The sequence below is a fragment of the Thermobia domestica genome, chromosome 5 (genome assembly GCF_964235325.1).
Source record: "Thermobia domestica chromosome 5, izTheDome1.hap1.1, whole genome shotgun sequence".
Taxonomy (NCBI): Eukaryota; Metazoa; Arthropoda; class Insecta; order Zygentoma; family Lepismatidae; genus Thermobia; species Thermobia domestica.
The window spans coordinates 224,345,326-224,364,606 of NC_137458.1; the positions used below are offsets into that span (position 1 = coordinate 224,345,326).

Sequence of the window (19,281 nt, forward strand, 5' to 3'; positions counted from 1 at the left end):
TAATAATAATAATAATAATAATAATAATAATAATAATAATAATAATAATAATAATAATACGCATTATTATTATTATTATTGTTATTATTATTATTATTATTATTATTATTATTATTATTATTATTATTATTATTATTATTTTCAACCTCCCGTCGTTCTCCTATCAATCTAGCAACGAAAGGCGTTTACAACTTAGCAAACGTGAAGCGAGTGACAAGTTACAGATTGAATGCTAATGTAATACAACGTCACGAATTGTGTAAGCAAGCTAAAAAGGTCTGAAACAATTCGTTTCCGATTTTTGCAGTCGTTTTTACGTCTGTAAGATGACATGTTTAATATTAGTTTCTTTCTTTCTTTCTTGTTCATTTGTTAGTCACTTCAACGCTAACTGTAACCTCTATCATGCGTCTTCCTCGACCAAAAAACGTACCAATTTTATTTCCTGCAGTGTTTTCGCGTCACTGCTTTCGAAATGGGGAGGGGGAGAGCACACCTGCACATTTCACGCTTGCGTCTGCTCAATGCTTATCATCGTGCGAATTTCTGGCCAGGCTTGGCCATAGGTTTTTTGCCATCATGTGTGGTTGGCAACACTTATCGGATGCAGTGGAAGAAGCGAAGCTAGCAGCACCTGTGCTCACCTGTTCATATCTTCGCTCGTGCTCGCTCACGCTTTGGCTCCGGGAGCCAATTCATGGACAGGCCTGGCATAGATTATACATATAATGAAAAATCCTGTTTACGCCGTCAATTTCGACGAAAGTTTCCTTTATCTTATTCCGAATAGTAATTAATGTTAAAAAATACCATATATGGTACTTGTACCGGTTATAGCCCGGGTCCCTAATATGGCCCACTCACCATATCTCCGCAGAGTTACGTTGGTGCTACTAGATGACAATATAAACTATGTCCTCTGAGCCGCGCAAATATGTTTACGCTTGTCATGAGGACATAGTTTATACTGTCATCTGGTAGCATCAACGTAAATCTGCAGAGATATTGTCTTTAGACCATATTAGGGACCCGGGCCATAATCGGTACAAGTACCATAATAGGATTTTTCCCACTCGAATTGACATGCTATAATTAAAAACTTGATCGGATTGTAATTCAGGGTCAGTTTCCTCTTAATAAGTGGTATAATTATCATACAGCATCAATTTTGAGGAATCTAGTTTGCATCTATCCAAATAATTTAATTATGTTATTTTTGCAAACTGATTTCTTTTGATCGATAATTTTCTAAATTACCGCCTATTTGTGTAATCTAAACTCCCAAATTATTATTATAACTAATCGATACCAATCAATAATGCAATTTCTTATAACTCGATTTTGACATATTTTTAAATAATCTTTGAAAAATCAAAATACAAGGAAATATTATTTTTACTTAATAAGTAAACTTTAACAACATTTAACACAAAAGATTTTTGACCAAGTGTGCATCTTGTGACATACAAGCAAACATAAACAAGGGAATAAGCAGCAAAAGCAGGAGAAAGTGTACTCACTACAACTACAGCGTGAGGAGGTAAGGTAGGCGGGTCTACTTTGCTGAAACCAACCCCAAAATGTCTTCCCATCGTCATCTTCTTCCGTGGAATTTGTTAAATTTTCTGTTGAATTTGTCTGAAACAAAAAAGAAATTAAGTACCTATATTATAATATATTGATTTTAAGTTCAATTAGAAATTTAAGTTATTCTACATAAAAATAACTTATCATTAGTTTTGTTTCATTCATTTACCTGCACAAATAACGTAACAATACACTGAAAAAAAATAGTAATGATAAAAGCTCAGACATTTATAATGTCATTTTTATTCTGGAATTTTTTTTTCTTTCGCGTGTCTAATTAAATTTAAACACACTATTGACTCCTGCAAACACGAGCATACGTGCTTTGGTCACATCAATGCATATTTGAACCATATTTCAGCGTTAAGTTATATTTTGGTACAAAGTGATACAAAAGTATAATTTTGGTCACATTTTAAGCTAGTTTTACTTATTGCCAGAAATGTATTTGCCAGTACTAGCAACAAGGAGAAGGCTTTAAACTTTTATCTTTATGAGGTCAGCAACGTGTTGTGGTCAGTGCTTCAGAGTTAAAACGTATTTATTCAGTCCAAAATACAAACTTGTTAATAAATTGCCATTTGGGGACATTTTTGTTAAATTTATTTATTTATTGAGGGTCATTCTGTCAAACTTTAGTAACGTATGCCAACTTATTGGATCGAAGTCAGGACGTTGACATACACAATTTATATCCACACAGCTCATGTAATAATAATCATGTTAGCATGGGAGCAATTTAGAATGCATTCTCATAACAAACTTAACCATTTAATTTTAGGTAGAGCGATTAATTTGTTAAGATGGATAGTTTTGATTGCATAAATAAAACTAGAGATATCAGATCAGATAATTACCCAAAACTGGTGCTGTGGCCATATGACAAAATCAACTATAACTGTCATTAAATTAGAAGTTAGATTTTGATGTGAATGAAATTAGTAATGAAGTCGAATAATAGAAGTGTATTATAGATTCGTAGCCAGCATGTACTCACCAAGATTTTCATCGGATAAGATTTAAGAGGTCGAACCTTCTTCTGCTATGGTCACTTCAAAACTCTCTCGAGTTTACTCCTCTTTTTGACCACTTACCTTTTCTTCCTAGTTTTTGGTAGCGTCATTTCTTCCGCTTACAATTACATTTTCAAGAATTTCCTCATGAGTGAAACTATGAAGTGTTTGTTATTGACTTGACACATTGCTGCATAACATAAGCTATATTTTCCATTAAAAGAATGTTTTATCCACACATAATTTTGAGTTGTTACGAGACTTCCTTAATTGCTCTACACATGTGAACGACCTAACAGCACCAGATTGGGAATTGAGTTTTGATTTCCATTTAAAATATGAAAATTTACAAAATATTAATATCAAGATTAATAAAATATTATTTGCCTTTTACCAATTAGCTTCAGTCATATTACATTAGGTTACATTTTGCCAATTTTATCGCATAAATGTAACATTTTCGAAGTGTCTATGTTATAGGAATCCAATTTCTAGTAATAACACATATTTCTAAAACTCAATAACATCAAATTGATTCATGGTCATGTCCTTAAGCTTAACAAAAAAAAAAATATTTATTTAATGCTTACAAATTGGACTTAATGACAGAAAATCAAATGAAGAGGACAGTTAGAGTTGAACGCCGTCCCAAAGAATCAAATAGTTACTTAAAATCTTACAAAAAAAAAAAAAAAAAAATGAACACTCCACTCTCAACCACCTAACGATTCTCATAAGTATAGTTTTATATATATATATATTAACTAACTAACTCTATGGCCTATGAAACCTGGAGGTTCAATGTCACGTTCACAAAAGCTCTTCTATCCTTAGCCAACTCGATTCAGTTTCTACTTTCTATTCCTATCTCTGCGAGATCCATCTCTTAATATTGTCCTCCCATCTTGCGCTTAGGTTTTTGTAATGGTCGTTTTCTGATTGGTCTTCCAGTCAAGACTTTGAACGCGTTTCTACTTTCTTCCATCCTAGCTACATGACCTGCCCACCTAAGCCTCCTAGACTTGATGACCCTAACAATGTTCGGTAATCCGTATAAATTATGTAGTTCCTCGTTGTGAAGTTTCCACCACTACCCATTCCCGTTCCTCTTAGATCCGAATATTCATCTCAGGATCTTGTTCTCAAATACTTTCAGTCTATATTCTTCCCTCAGAGTAAGACACCATGTTTCGCAACCATACAGAACAACAGGCATGATTATCGTTTTATATATTTTAAGCTTCAAATTCCTCGACAGAATTCGCGACGACAAGAGATTTTAAACTGAATAATATGAATTTCCTGTTTTAAGTCGACATTTAATTTCTTCTTGAATATGATTTTCGTTTGTTAATATTGATCCTAGATATTTGAAAGTATCCACTTCATCAAAAGTATTATTTAATATTTTAACGCATCCATAATTTGCCGTATTACGGTCCCGACGCACTTCCATGTATTTAGTTTTCTCTGCACTTACTTCTAAACCCATGTCCCTGCAAGCGTTTAATAAGATCTCTATTCTTTTCTAATGTTCTCCTATCATCCCCTATTATATTTCCATTTTTAGCGTACGACATAACCTGGTGAACACCATTCAACTCTAGGCCCTGGTTGTTATCTTTGATTTTCCTTATAGCGTATTCCAGACAAAGTTGAATAATAATCGCGACAACGCATCTCCTTGTTTCAGGCCATTCTCGACGTTAAAGCTCGTGGACAAAAATTTTCCTACCAGGACTTTACTGCGATTTATTTAAACATATATTAATTAATCTAATTAGCTTTTACGGTATTTCAAATTCTGTAAAAAAAAGTTTTATAATGTTTCTCTCTTAACCGAGTCGTAAGCCTTTCTAAAATCAATTAATAGTTAATGGACCAGGGTATTGTATTCCCACTTCTTTTTGAGTACTTGGCGAATGGTAAATATTTGGTCGATAGTTGATCGATTTCGTCTAAATCCACACTGATAATCTCCCATAACTTCGTCTGCGTATGGGGTCAATCTTGCTAATAGAATGTTTGAAAGGATTTTATAGGATGTTGACAGAAAAGAAATGCCTCCATAATTATTACAGTCAGTTTTGTCGCCTTGCTTGTGAATTGGAACAATGATTGATTCTTTCCGCTCTTGTGGCAATTCTTCCTTGTTCCAGATAAGGAGAATGAGTTCATATATCTTGTTCCACAATTTTCCGCCTCCAGCTAAAATTAACTCAGCCGGAATTTCGTCTACACCCGGAGATTTGTGTTTCTTTAATTTCTTTATAGTGGTTTCTACCGGTGCAACGACATTGCGCAATTTTTTCTAAGGATTAGATCGTTGATAATCTCTGTAATCTATGACTTAGTAACGAGGAGCACAAATTGCTGAAATTGCGCAAATTTTCGCAGCGACGTTGCCAACAACAAGATTTAGGAAATTTTGTGAAATAAAATGTATGAACGCCATTCCTTTGTGAGATATACTTTGTTGCATTCTAATATTTACAAAGCAATATATATATATATATTTACAAAGCAATATATATATATATATATATATATATATATATATATATATATATATATATATATATATCTTTACAGCTTGAATCCTTGAAATTTAAATCCTACAGCTTTTAGAAATGATCTTCCAATTTTGAAACTTCCTGTCATAATTTTATTTGACTTTTAGTTCAACTGTTCAGTAGCTCGTCGTTTACGATAATTTTATATAACAACTCTTTCTGACAGCACGTAAGAACAGTAACTAAGATGCAAATACAAATACAGTAAAACCTATCTTCAATGGACACTTTATTAAACGGAAACTTATGTTAAACGGAAATATTTCATGGTTCCACGAATTTTCTGGAGAAAATTGTGTTAAATATCTTAATTAAACGGAAACTGTATTACGAGGACAGTGACACTAGCGGCACTCACAGCGTCGATCCAGACTGCGTACAGACAAGCAACATGAATACAGGACCAGGCTCCAACACCACCACCGGATGATCTTCGCACCACCGCTCTAATTCACATCAAGCGCTGGGCGCGACGGAAATGGCAGAACACCCGAAACCCACGATTCCACCCTGGAACTTCCTCACCAAAAGTGTTAAGAAAAGACTCCAACGAACCAAACTACAAAAATGGAATGAGAAACTCCAGAACATGGAAGCAGCAACACCAGAATTTTGGCGTCTCATCAGAGCACTTGGAAAACCAAGGGGACCTCCAAGAATACAACCACTCAGATCCCACCCAGGGCTAGTCTTCACCCCAGCAGAACAGGCCACAGTGTTTGCGGAGCACCTACAGGCAACGTTCACGGAAAACATTGTGCCCCCAACTCCAGCAACCGAAGAAACAGTACACGCCAGCATTAACCAGCTAAACCAGGAACTCCACTTCCAACCTGGACACCAACCACCCCCAGAGAAATAAGCAACATCATTCGCCGCCTAAACAGCCGCCGGGCAGCAGGGCTCGACAAGATCATACCACTGGCGTTGAAGAAGGCTCCAAGAAAAGTGTTAGTTCTCCTGACCAAGATAACGAACGGAATCCTCCGAACTGGACACTTCCCAGCAGTATGGAAAGAAGCCCGCATCAGCATGATCCCAAAGCCAACAGGGAAATGCACTGAAGCCACCTCGTACCGCCCAATCAGCGTCCTCTCCCACCTGAGCAAGGTGGTAGAGCGAATCATCCAACGAAGACTACTCAACCACGCAATGGAAGCGAACATCCTGCCCGACCATCAATTCGGTTTCCGGCCCGAACATAGCATCACGCATCAGTTAGTCCGGGTCGTAGAGCGAAGAACACACCAATACAATGCAGGAGGCTACACCCTGGGATTGTTCCTGGACATTGAGAAAGCTTTCGACAGGGTGTGGCACAGAGGACTGGTGCACAAACTCATCCAAGCGGGCTTTCCAACATACCTGGTGAAGATCATACAAAACTTCCTGACAAACCGCTCGTTCAGAGTTTCACATGCAGGAGAACTAACAGAAGCCAGACCAATGGCAGCAGGAGTACCCCAGGGCTCTTGTCTGTCCCCACTGCTGTACACCATCTACACAGCAGACATGCCAACCACTCCTCGCACGTTGCTTGTGACATTCGGAGACGACACGGCAGTCTTCGCTAGCAATACCAACCATCGCTACGCGGAAGCAGCCGTAAACAGACACATCCATCTTCTCGAGAGTTGGACAAGGCGGTGGACAATCAAAGTCAACGCCACAAAAACAGCCCTGGTGGACTTCACACAAAAGTACAAAAGGAAGGAATATGAAGTAAGGTTTCATGGGACACAGCTGCAGACTACGGATCAAGCAAAATATCTAGGGGTTATCCTAGATAAGAAACTAACCTTCGCCCAACACATCAAGAAAACAGCAACGAAGGCAACAAGAACATTCGGAGCCCTGCTGCCTCTCCTACTTAGCAACAGCTTTACACACGAAGCAAGACGCCAAGACTACACACAATGCATCAGACCCATACTGCTGTATGCCCATCCGGCGTGGCAGCATGCAGCACTGACCCATCTCCGCACTCTACAACGAGTCCAAAACCGAGCTGCTCGAGCGATCACTGGCCACTCAATGGACACGTGAATTGACCAGCTGCACGAAGACCTAGACCTTCCAACACTTGAAGAAGTTCGACAAAAACTTACAGCACGATTCTGGGACACCATCCATAACCACAACAACGAAGCAATCAACACCATCGCCATGGCTGAACCAATCCGGAGAGCATACCGCATGCGAAGACCGCAATGAGAGAAAACCACTTCATGTAGAGCAAACAAAGGGCTAGCGACAGTAGCAGCCCAACAACACCAATACATTCACAAACACACCGCCAGAAGACAGCACAAATAGAAGGCATGGGCAAGAGTCCGACACTTCGGAAAAACAAAAAACAGCCAGAAATACTGAAACTGAAACTGAAAACTCGATACCAGTTTTCTGGTGACCCTCCTCTAGTCTGCTACGGGACTTTTGGAGTAACCTAACCCAGGCCTCTAGTCTGCTACGAAACTAAGCCTATCTTATCTCCTGACTTAGCCTGCTACGGGGCTCTGTTGGCCACTTAACCCGCCTCTGCTTGGTATGGAGCATTGGTTCCTTAATTCTACTCCGCTTAGCCTGCTACGGGGCTCTGTTGGAGATCCTGTCTGCGACCTTACGGTCAAAGACCCCCTATAACTAACCTTTGATTCTAGAGAGATTAATTTGTACATTATTTTGTGGAAATATTTTTATAGAAACATTTTATAATAAAATTGGTAGTGGGAGATCGATTCCGGACGCTCTTTTTATTAAATGCTCTACCTACAACCTATATGAGACAAAGTTAAACAATATTGTGGTAAAAATACAATAATTGAAAGTTAATCATTTTGGGCTATACCTCAATAACTATTTTATGTACTATCGTCTTGTATGTGTTTTAATGAATGGAAACTTCTGCATCAATTTAATTTTAGTAGGTGATGCAGTGAGCATACCTAATTTTTCAGATCTAGAAGCGGAAACCACGCTTGAATATTAGCCATATTAATTGGTGTGTGTTTCATCCATCGAGAATTACGACCAATAACAACTAAGTTTCAAGACTTATTGATTCGAAGATTTAAAAACAGGTTATATTTTATCAGTAATGAAATTTAGATCGACAAATTATCTACAAAATGATTTAAAGTAATGCTTACCACACACAATTTAGAATTATACATTTCAAGTGTTGTATGAGCTCGTTCGTGCCCCCTATATGGTTAGCGCATACGTCTTTGACGCGGGACGCCTGGGTTTTATTCCTGTCGGGAGCTTATGCACTTCAGATTCAACATTAAGATATAAGTGCATGCCTTATAGCCTCGGTGATAAACAGAACACTAACATCAAATTCAATCTAATCAAGTAAATATTTTATGATTTAACCATATAGTTCCCCTCCCCTACCCCATGCAAAACTTGGTTTGACTCGGTTCTACCTCTATTAACCATGTAAAATCGGAATTTTTCAGTACTTATGTTTGAATGAAACTATCACACGAAACAAATCAGAACAAACCGCTAATTGAAAAATTAATTTAGTTACGACGTTTTGATTCATTTTTAATTACCTCAGGGTTGCAGGGCTGGAGTTACTCCCTTGCTCTCCAAACTACTTTAATGTAGTCCCATATGTACTAAAAGACCTGCCTAGATTTACGTGTAATAAAAGTTTCCATATACAAGGTGTTTCAAAGCAACACCGACAGCGTTTGGAAGGTGATTCCTGACACCAAGATAAGACAAAAAGTATAGTCCAACCAGGGTGCACAAATGCTTCCATTCGGAGTTATAGGCTGCCGAAAATATGAAAAAAAAATGAACTTTAAAGGTCCATAGCTCCAAAACTATGGGACCTACCGTAGTCAGGTCAAGGCTTCACATAGGAACTAGTATGTGCCCTAACCAAATATTCAAGTTTCAGAATCCTACGGTACTTCCACAACAATTTTTATAGAGGTAGTTGATGAGTACTTCAGATTATACGCCTGTAGACAAACTCCCTCTATAAAAAATATTCCGTGAGTACCTTAGGATTGTGAAACACGTATTTTGGAAAGCGCACACATTAGTTCCAAAGTGAAGTCTTGACGCGACTGCGGTAGATCCCATAGTTTTGAAGCTATGGACCTTTAATTTTTTTTAAGCCTATAACTCCGAAAGGAAGCATTTGTGTACTTAGGTTGGTCTATAGTTTTTGTCTTATCTTGGTGTCAGGAATCATCTCCCAAACGTTGTCGGTGTTTTTTTGAAACACCCTGTAATTTCTCGCATTTGCCATATAGTTAGGTGCTTGTGCTCAGTTCCCCTTGTTGTCACATAGTGTACTAGTTTACGGCCATACAGGAAACATTCCTCCGTATATTGTAGCGTAGTAAAGCGACGAATACGATCGTTATTATTTTCGATTTTCTTCCTAAAACTTGAAACAACGTTTATGGCACACTTATAATACAAAGTTGTAATAATATTAATAGGACTTGGTATTAACAAATGCATAAGGAAACCTTTCACTAGTACAAATACAAATAATTTCCTCGTTCTTTTCTTATCCTCATATTAGATTACATAGTTCATAAACACTTTGTCTATTTTTAGTGTCAAGTCCAACATCTACTGTACACATTACTTAGTTTTCATAATTTGAGAATTCTACAAAAATTTACGTGCGAAAATTACACTTCAAGTGCTTATACTGCTCATTGTTCTTTTAGCAATGATTACTCATGTATAGTCTGAGAAATTTCTTAAGAGAACTCCTCACAACTTTCTTTCAGATACAATTCTCGCATACAGCTGAATTTTTAAAGCCAGATTTGAATTTTCTTTTCCCAATAATATTTTTATCAATAATTGTGGCCAAATAACCATATCATCAATAAGTAATTATCTTATTGACTGTTAATCACCTAAATATTTACGTAAATCTAATAGTCAGTTTGATAAAATCCATAGAGTTCTCTTTTAAACTGATCTTTATACCGTTTAATAGACTTGCTGAAAATAATAAGCAGTAGTACGCTACGAACAACGTCACAATCAACAGGGACTTATACATTGTCACAAGCCACAGTACAGAATACTAAGCTCATTCCACACGTGTTTAATTTGACTGAATACATTAGTTGTTCTTTTTTCTTTTAAGGTGCTTCAGTATCGTCTCTTCTACTCCAGATTCTAGTGCTGGATTACTTAAATTTTCAATACTCATTAGTAAGTTCATTACACTTTACTTTACTGCTTTCCATTGTTAGCCTTGCGATTAACGCGTTTCAAATAAACATTTTATTTACAAAGCTGAGTCTAAAGTCTTGCTAATTTCGGCAACGCAAACAACAGGCACGATTATAATCCCGTGGTTAGCCATAAGTACAGGGTTAAACTGTCTCAAGAGAAAGCGTGGCAAAGGGACTATTTAACATTGAGTCTACCACTCCATCAGTATCTTCATTCAGTTTTTAGTGGCAAGACGATGAGTGCTCAACAACACCTGATACGTGAACGGTTACTGTATAAGATCGAACTTGGGAGTAACGTTGTAGCAGCAGCCCAAAACATTTGTCATACGTAAGGGGAAGATGCAGTGAACCACAGCACAACAACTCGTTGGTTGCAGAGGTTTCCTGCAGGTTGCAGAAAAGTTGAAGATCAACGAAAGTCCGACCATCCCAGGATAACAGATACTGAATTCATAGGACATATCATTGAGGAAAATCCATCCACTAGCATACACAATTGTCAAATCAACTCGGCATTTCTTAGTCCACTGTAGTACGTCAACTTCACAAACTGGGGAAAACCATGAGAAGCTGCCATATTGTGCCATATGAGTTGACCCGAGCTGACTCCAAGGAGAGCAAATATATGCCGAAACTGCTCCAAATCTGCGTAATGTGAGTTCCTGGAACGGATTGTTAATGCAACAAAAAGTGGATCTAGAATAATGCCCGTTCGACACTACACAAACATAGTGTATTATATTGTTGAACCTCCCCCCAAACCTTGCACCCCTTGCAGCAGAAATTTCTAGCTGCCCGCCTGAGCACAGTAATAAATAAATCTAGATTAGAAAATTGAAAGTGACATATTTGTGACTTTTAATCTCTTGAATCGACTGACCGATCTTGATCAAATTTTCAACATAGATGAGATTCGGTTCTGGAAGTGTTTTTATCTATTCACTTTGACGGTAGAACTTAGAGGAGGAGGAGGAGGGGGAACATATAAAAAATAAATAAAACAATAACTTTAGAACGTAACGACCAATCTCGATCAAATTTTCAACATAGATGAGGTTCGGGCGTGGGATGTTATTTATCATTTCACTTTGACGGACCAACGTAGGGAAGAGGGAGGAGGAAGGTATAATAAAATCAATATGAATAAAAATGAAAGTGACTATAAAAATTCAGCCCCGCAACTTGGGCGAGGGGTGGGGAGATATATACAAATTATCGAAAATGACCAATATTAGTGTCGAATCTATAGTTTTCGGGGTCGCTGAGTTCAACAGTGATACTTTCGATCCTGCTTACATCCAAATTCAGCTCCGCAACTTGGAAGAGGGGAGAGATACATAAAAACGATCAAAAATGATCAATATTAATCTCGAATCCATAGTTTTCGAGGTCACTGAGAAAAACAGTAACACTTTCAATGCTGTTTAAATCCAAATTCAGCCCTGCAACTTTGGGAATGGGGATATACATATATAAATGTTTGAAAATGACCAATATCAGTCTCCAATCTATAGTTTTCGGGTCTCTGAAATGAACAGTGACAATTCCGATGCCGTTTAAATCCAAATTCAGCCACGCAGAATGAGGAGGAGGAGGGGGGAAGAAATATAAAAATGATTGAAAATGACCAATATCAGAGAGCGCTTTAGTAATAGTAGAAATTAACTAACGGAATTATTACTATTTTTTTCTTAATTTAAACCAGCGATACGGGTAATTGATGTTTGTAAATAAATTATACGCTATATATGTCTATTGGTGTCTGGTTACCATGCAACATTAGATTTTCGGTTTACAGAGAAAAAAATCCTTTCTTGTTTGTTTGTTTCTTTCTTTCTTGAAAACGTAGAAGGATTTACACTCATATCGTTTTCTTTGGCTTTACACTTTTTATCGATTGATACACGTCTCATCTTTGGACTTTCTTTCGTTAAACATTAATACAATATTATACAATTAAGTTATCACTAAAATTCTTATATATATTCTGACTAGAGCTTTACTATATTACGGAAATTCTGACTAGAGTTTTGTTACGAAAATTCTGACGAGAGAGAGACATAAACATTTCATTAGTAATTTGCACAATATTTCATCAAGATTTGCGATATTTGTTTTACTATGTTCTTCATATTGGAAAAAGAAATACCGTATGTTCGATAGCGCTGCCACGTGAATCAAAATTGCGAACAGCAAACCATAAATTTCACACACTATCATAATGTTTCCCTGATTATTCAGAAGAAAATATAAGCTTTTTCACAAGTAAATTTTTACCTGCACTAAATAAGTATATACTCCAGTGATAATGAAGAGAAACAAACAAACAATGTAAGTATACTGTTATTTCTGACATTTTGTGGGCGTGTCATTGATGTAAAGGGCGTCGTCGGTTTTAACATGTTTTGATAAGAGCTGGTACAGCGGGAGACACTTCTAAATGGTACAGCCATATGGAGATTTACGGCTAAGGTGTACCATTTAGAAGTGTTCCCCGCTGTACAATAGTCTTTCCAATGCAACACAACTTCGGCTATTGTGTTGTTATAAAGGTAGTTATTTGGATGTTCCGTTATGCACGTGCGAGACATTAGATTTACATTTGAAGAAGAACATGTTTTATCATGTTTTTCAATATTTGGTGGTCTCAAGTACTGTTAGAAAGCTGTTCGCTATACGCATCACAATGGTCTGTATTAATATTGATTTGTTAATTGATTGCCTGATATATGATGTCCAGGGATCACTTGGTCCGGACCTCTCAAATAAACTTCCTAACTCAACATAAATTTATACACTTTCCCAATAAAAATATACTTGTTCAACAGGGAAATGATTGATATCTCATAAAAATTCGATCTTACAGTTCATACATCTCTTATAAAACCGATCTAGACGTCTCATTTTTTTCTGAAAATATAGGTGGAAGTATTATACAATTACTTACCGTCTTCTCGGGTGCAGCATAATACTCGTTCAATATTACATACACGTAGTGACTTGTAGAATTGGACCCCCCCCCAAAAAAAAAAGCTTTAACCTTTCCCAACAAAAAATTCTGGGTGCTCGCCTGTTGATGTGTTCTTTTACTAGCGAGTTCATACCAGATAAGACCTACTGCTTAAATGGAGTTGCCAACTATCACAAGGCAAGTACTCCAACCAGCCACAGAACCCTGGACATGAACACAGAAAGCAGGCACGTTAGCTTCTCGAAGCCTCTAACCTTGGTTTGGAATACTTATAAATAAAAATGTACTGGAATATATAGATACGAGGAATATATATCAGTATAGTTACATTTCCTTTATATTTAAATAAGATCCAATAAACGACACACAATTAAATATAAATCACTTCAAAAAGATGTATATTTTGAAATTATAGAACTCTACATTCATACTAGATCAATGATCACATCCGTTGCCCAAACATTACTCTTTGAATGTGTGCAATACAGGGTTAACAGGTTTTGCCTTCTCTTACAATCACTATATTTTCATTTACCTGACATCCATTAGCGACACTTAAAGGAAACCAAATCGTTAAATATATTTAACTTTTATTACTAAAAGCTAAAGGAAGAAAACTTACGTATGCTTGGAGCAAAATAAGAAACGAATTTAGATGGCTCATCACATTGTCGTCACATCGTGAGTGTTCCGCTAAAGCGCCCTCAGTAGCTTCCATTTCGTTAGGGAGAATAGTTACAGAGGATGCATCAGCTTAATACTTACGATGTGACAACACTGTGACGAATCTTCCGTTAAATAATAATTCGTTTCTTATGTTGCTCCAAGCTAATGAACCAATTCTAGCATACAGCCTTCTGAAGCAACGTGAAACATTTTGCCCTTAGCCTAAAGTTTAAATTTTTATCGATCTGGCTTTCTTCAAGATCAGCTACTGCTGTCATTTATGAACAGTAAACTTTTGTTACAGTGGGAATTAAATATTTGAGTCTGTTATGTTATTGTGTGCTACTAAGGGAGTGTAAAGTACACTGTAGGTATTGATCACCTCGGAAAATTGTACTTCTAATGAAGATAATCTTGCTAAAGTTAGTGCAGGTTAAATTTTACTTAGTTGTGTTCAATTCTTTCTCAGCAGACGAGTAAGATACATACATTTACTGAATGAATTTTAGCGCCTCTTCGTGACTAAGTGCGTAAAGCGCGTGTTTTTTATGTAAGCGAACCCGGATTTGGGATCGATGAGATGAATAATGATACTTCCGATGCCGTTTAAACTTAAGTTCAGCCCGTATCGATATGAGGTAAGAAGGAGTGAGGGTTGTAGATGAGAAAGCATTTTTATTGTTACATTTTTATTGAAATGCACATCCTAATGCTTTCCATATACCTATATTCCCGTCTGAAGAACGAGCATAATGATGTATTTAATTTAAAGATTATTGGTTCTAATCTTGAGTGATTAGCAAAATAGAGTAAACAATAGTAGAGGAGACCGGGGCTTGTTGTGACAGGGGCAGGTTGTGACAGTTATGTTTTTATTAAAAGTGCAAACAATATACACGATTTGGCGACGCTGATTGACGCCTACAGTCACGAATTCACAGTCTATTGTTTCCCATCAGTGTGAGTCGCGCCGAGCCAGAGCAAAGAAGAATGTTGGTTTTGTGGAGGTCTTGATCTATTCTTGAAGGTAAGTTTGATTTCAGTTTTCTTCAATATAAAATAGTTGGAAATATTAATGGTATTTTCTAAAAACTAAAGCAACTATAATACGCATTTAAACGGTTTTATTTCTTGGTAAAGTAAAACTGAAATACTGAATTGCCAATAAAAGCAAAAAATATCCATTGGGGTTAGTTGTGACAAACTGCTAGGGGTAAATTGTGACAAATGTCACAACTGACCCCGCAGAAAACCAGACAATGGAAGTTTATTGTCTAATTAATTTTATTAATTTTACATAAGAGCTATTATTAATGTTTTGTTAGGAAATGGATACGTTATTAGTATTGGGAAGAAATTTCCGATTTCTAACGTATAAAATCATTAGCACACTGCTGATTGTATATGCATCAATGTTTGCAGATTTAAACGGGTTTCTTTTGCATATGTCTCTTGTGGATGAGTGTACTCAAGGGATCCCGAGTTCGATTCCCGGTGGAGACACAAATGGTTCGGATCCAAGCTTAGTTGTAGATCCCTCCTTAGGACTTCATCACCATCCCATGGAAAAAAAGGCAAACCGCCATGGGTTCACCATGCCCAGATACTTTGAATCAAAGACTGGACTTTGGACAGAACACCACATTATCATTAACAATAACATCCTTGTGCATGTAATTTGCAGCAATTTGAATTTGCATTTTAATGTTTGCTTCAATATTTCTCGTTGCAGATGGTACGAACATATAAGAGAAAGAGAAAGGTCAGATACCAATTGAAGTGCACATAGATGCAGCACGAGCATACCACGAAAACTAGGGATCTTCAAGACAAGTGCAGCACAATATGAGGTTAATAGACAGTCAGTGTGCAGATTCTACAAGAAGCAGTTTGTTGCATGTAATTAGAACCTAGGACTCAGCTTAATTTGCATGGAGAAGAGATTCGACCGACTTAGATTTCATGGTAAAGGTCCTACTGGAAGTATTTCAGGAAATAATCCATCAGGTTGGATGACAGGAGACATGTTTGTGCAATTCATGGAGCATTTTGTCAAACATACAGGCAGTTCTCTTCAACATCGTGTCCTTTTGCTGTTTGATAACCATGAATCTCATATCTCAGTGCAGGTAATCAATTATGCCAAGAAAAATTGTGTTATTCTTCTGTCATTCCCACCTGACACGTCCCATAAGCTGCAACCCCTGGACACAGGAGTATATTCTTCATTTAAAAAGTTAGTTGCAAATGGAATGGATGCATGGATGGAAAACAATCGTGGGTGTGCATTTAGTATCTATGACATTTCGACTATTGTGAAAACGACATTTCCTCTTAGTGTGAATCCATCTAATATTCCTAATGCATTCAGAATAACTGGTATATATCCCTTTAATAGACATTTTTACAGATGATGAATTTTTGGAACCGCAGGTAACTGATCGTTACATTGAAGATGATGACCACATTATAAGTTAGCACTAGGACGTACTTCGCTAGACACATCACTCAAGTTCAACAACATCCTCATCCTCAACGAACTTTTCAGGTCATAATGAAGAACAACGACCAACTAACATTACACAAGAAGTGAATTCAGAACTCCCAGATTTACCTGTGAGGAAACAAACCAGCCTTATCCAGCAACAAACCGTAAAGAATCTGAAACCTTATCGAATGTTGTCAATAGACCTTCTACAGGTAAAGAAAAACCACAACTGTCATCTATGCAAGTAATGTCTTAAGACGAAACGTCCAGAAATGTCAGTAACCCTCATCATGTTAGTGCCAGCGCCTTTCGTCCGTTACCAAAAGCTATACCCAGGGAAACTAAACAGGAAGGAAGAAGCGAGTGTCCGCTGTACTCACTGATACTCCAGTTAAAGAAGTATTAGAAACAGATGCAGGAGCAAGACATGAAAAGTCTCTGAAGAAGGGTATTAGATGTAATATTCTGAACAGCTCTATTAAAAAAGGGGATGAAAATTTCAAAACGTAAAAATGATAGTGACGATGATAGTGAAGATGATTGCTTTTGTCTTGTGTGTCTAGAACCATTTTCTAATTCCAAACCCAGAGAATCGTTGGCTCAATGTGTTGACTGTAATCAATGGTCACACGAAGCGTGCACAGAAGGTAATCCTATTTATGTATGCCACAATTGCAACTCGGACGATGATAGGGGGTCTATGTGGTCTAGGTTTGCATCATAAGTCATTTCTGAAAGAAATTGTGATTCTATTATAAAACTGAGTATTAGGAAGAAAGTATTGTTGGCGCATTTAACTGTGTATGATAACGATAATTTAGAAAGAGTATTCAAATGAGAAATTGAAAGTAGTTTCTTTATGTATGCAAAATATTTTTCTTAGAAAACATTACTTTTGCGTTATGTTTAGCACAATTTATATTAAAATTACAATGGCGAAATCAGGCACATTTCTTCGGGCAGAAAAAATAAAAACTTATTTTTGTCACAACAAGTCCCGGTCTCATCTAATATAATTGTGTAAAGAAGATATTGGGTTACTATACCCTGGTCCATCACAACGGAAATACGTTGTGATGACAAAGATGACTGATTAATTTGTAGTTCCACAACAACTCACATGTTATTCAGAAATGTATAACAGCTAAGTTTTCTTCTAATAAAGGATGTTTATCAATTTTATTGTAGTTTCCTTTAATCAATTCAATCTACAATTCATTTGAACAATGCATTTACTGCAGAAAGAAAACGTCCAAACACAAAATAGTGCCCCTCTATCCCCTTACGTCATACACAAATTTTGCATGTGTATTTTAATCACGTATACTTCTATCATTAAGGGAAAAATATATGTTATAGTGGAAATATCGTAAAGATAGTTTACTTTGCTTTCTGCAGTAAGCGGTTCCTTTAAGTATATGTTCAGTGTAATTTTACAAATTTTAATATAATTTATCCTCATATAAAATTAAGACCCCCTACACAAATTCTTTGGATCCTCCTGAAATAAATTCATGCGTAAGTTCTTTATACATAATCTTTTCTTGTATACAAAAGGAAAATGAGATATCTAAGGAGTTAGTGCATACGCCTTTGGAGTGGGAGACAAGGGCTCGATTACCAACGGGGGCGCATGTGGTTCGGATTCCACGTTAAGCTCTAGGTCTACGTCCCATATAGCCTCGCTGCTGGAAGGGACGCTAAACTAAAAATCAAATCAAATCAAATCAAAGTATACAAAAAATAACACTTGTCAGAAAAGAAACGAAAAACCTTGCATTTAGTAACTGCAACCTTTTAGTTATGGGCGTACACTAGCGCCTGGCACAAACCGGAACTACTAGCAAAGCAACAGTGGACATGTTCAGAAGTAAAGTGAAAAGGTTCTTCTAATACATGTAGGTCTAACTTTAATTAACTTTCCTTTTTAGTTTAACTATAACTAACTAACTCCCTTATGACCTATGGAACCTGGAAGTTCAATGCCGCGTTCACTAAAGCTCCCCATAGACTGTTGTCCTTAGCCAAATGGATCCAGTTTCTACTTTGTATTCCTAATTCTGCGAGATCCATCTTAATATTGTCTACCCATCAGCTCGTAAGTAATCGTAATGTGAAGATATGTGTATTTGGACACATAATGAAACATTATATTTCGCATTTAGGGACATTTCACTTAAAATTCAATACAGTGAAAAGCTTAATCGCTTATTTAATGTTGAATCAATTTTCGATTATTTTTTTAAGTTCATTTGCTTTTCCTACTAGGAAATTTTCTTGCTGTCTGTCATTTCTTTCTTACGCTTGTAATTCATTAATTAATAAAAACAACAGATTGCTTCCCCGTCCGCATTCCTATCATCACCTCACCTTTGGTTAATCTATGAGTATGCACTTTTAGTCGAGACAGAAGAAACGGTCAATGATCCAGGATATGAACCCGGAAGGGACGCTAATCAAACGATCTTGAGACTTTTGGAAGAGGTAGTCCGGATTAGATAGGAGACGAGTCAACATGTATTAACGCGAGCTACAATTCGGAGCTTTCGAGAAGTTTAACCTTCCTCTAACCTAGAGAGCACTGTGTCTTAGGTAACGTTATAGCTGTCGACCACAATAGATACATAGTTCCCTAAAGAACAATTTCGATTTTGATTGAATTCACTCTCTTTGAAACGCTGGTATTCCTGTTCGGACTTCGTTGACATTTAATTCACGACTACTTGGACGCCCTGCAATCCAGAGGAACTGA

General features: G+C 36.9%; 1 protein-coding gene across 1 annotated transcript in view; it reads right to left on the reverse strand.

Moving 5' to 3' along the window:
* LOC145684779 (trypsin-1-like) overlaps positions 1–19,281 on the reverse strand; it is a 105,032-nt gene that overhangs the window by 51,736 nt on the left and 34,015 nt on the right. The window contains exon 2 of the mRNA XM_081757151.1: positions 1,521–1,638. Coding sequence (XP_081613277.1) covers positions 1,521–1,638 — 118 coding nt within the window. The remainder of the gene's footprint in view (positions 1–1,520; positions 1,639–19,281) is intronic.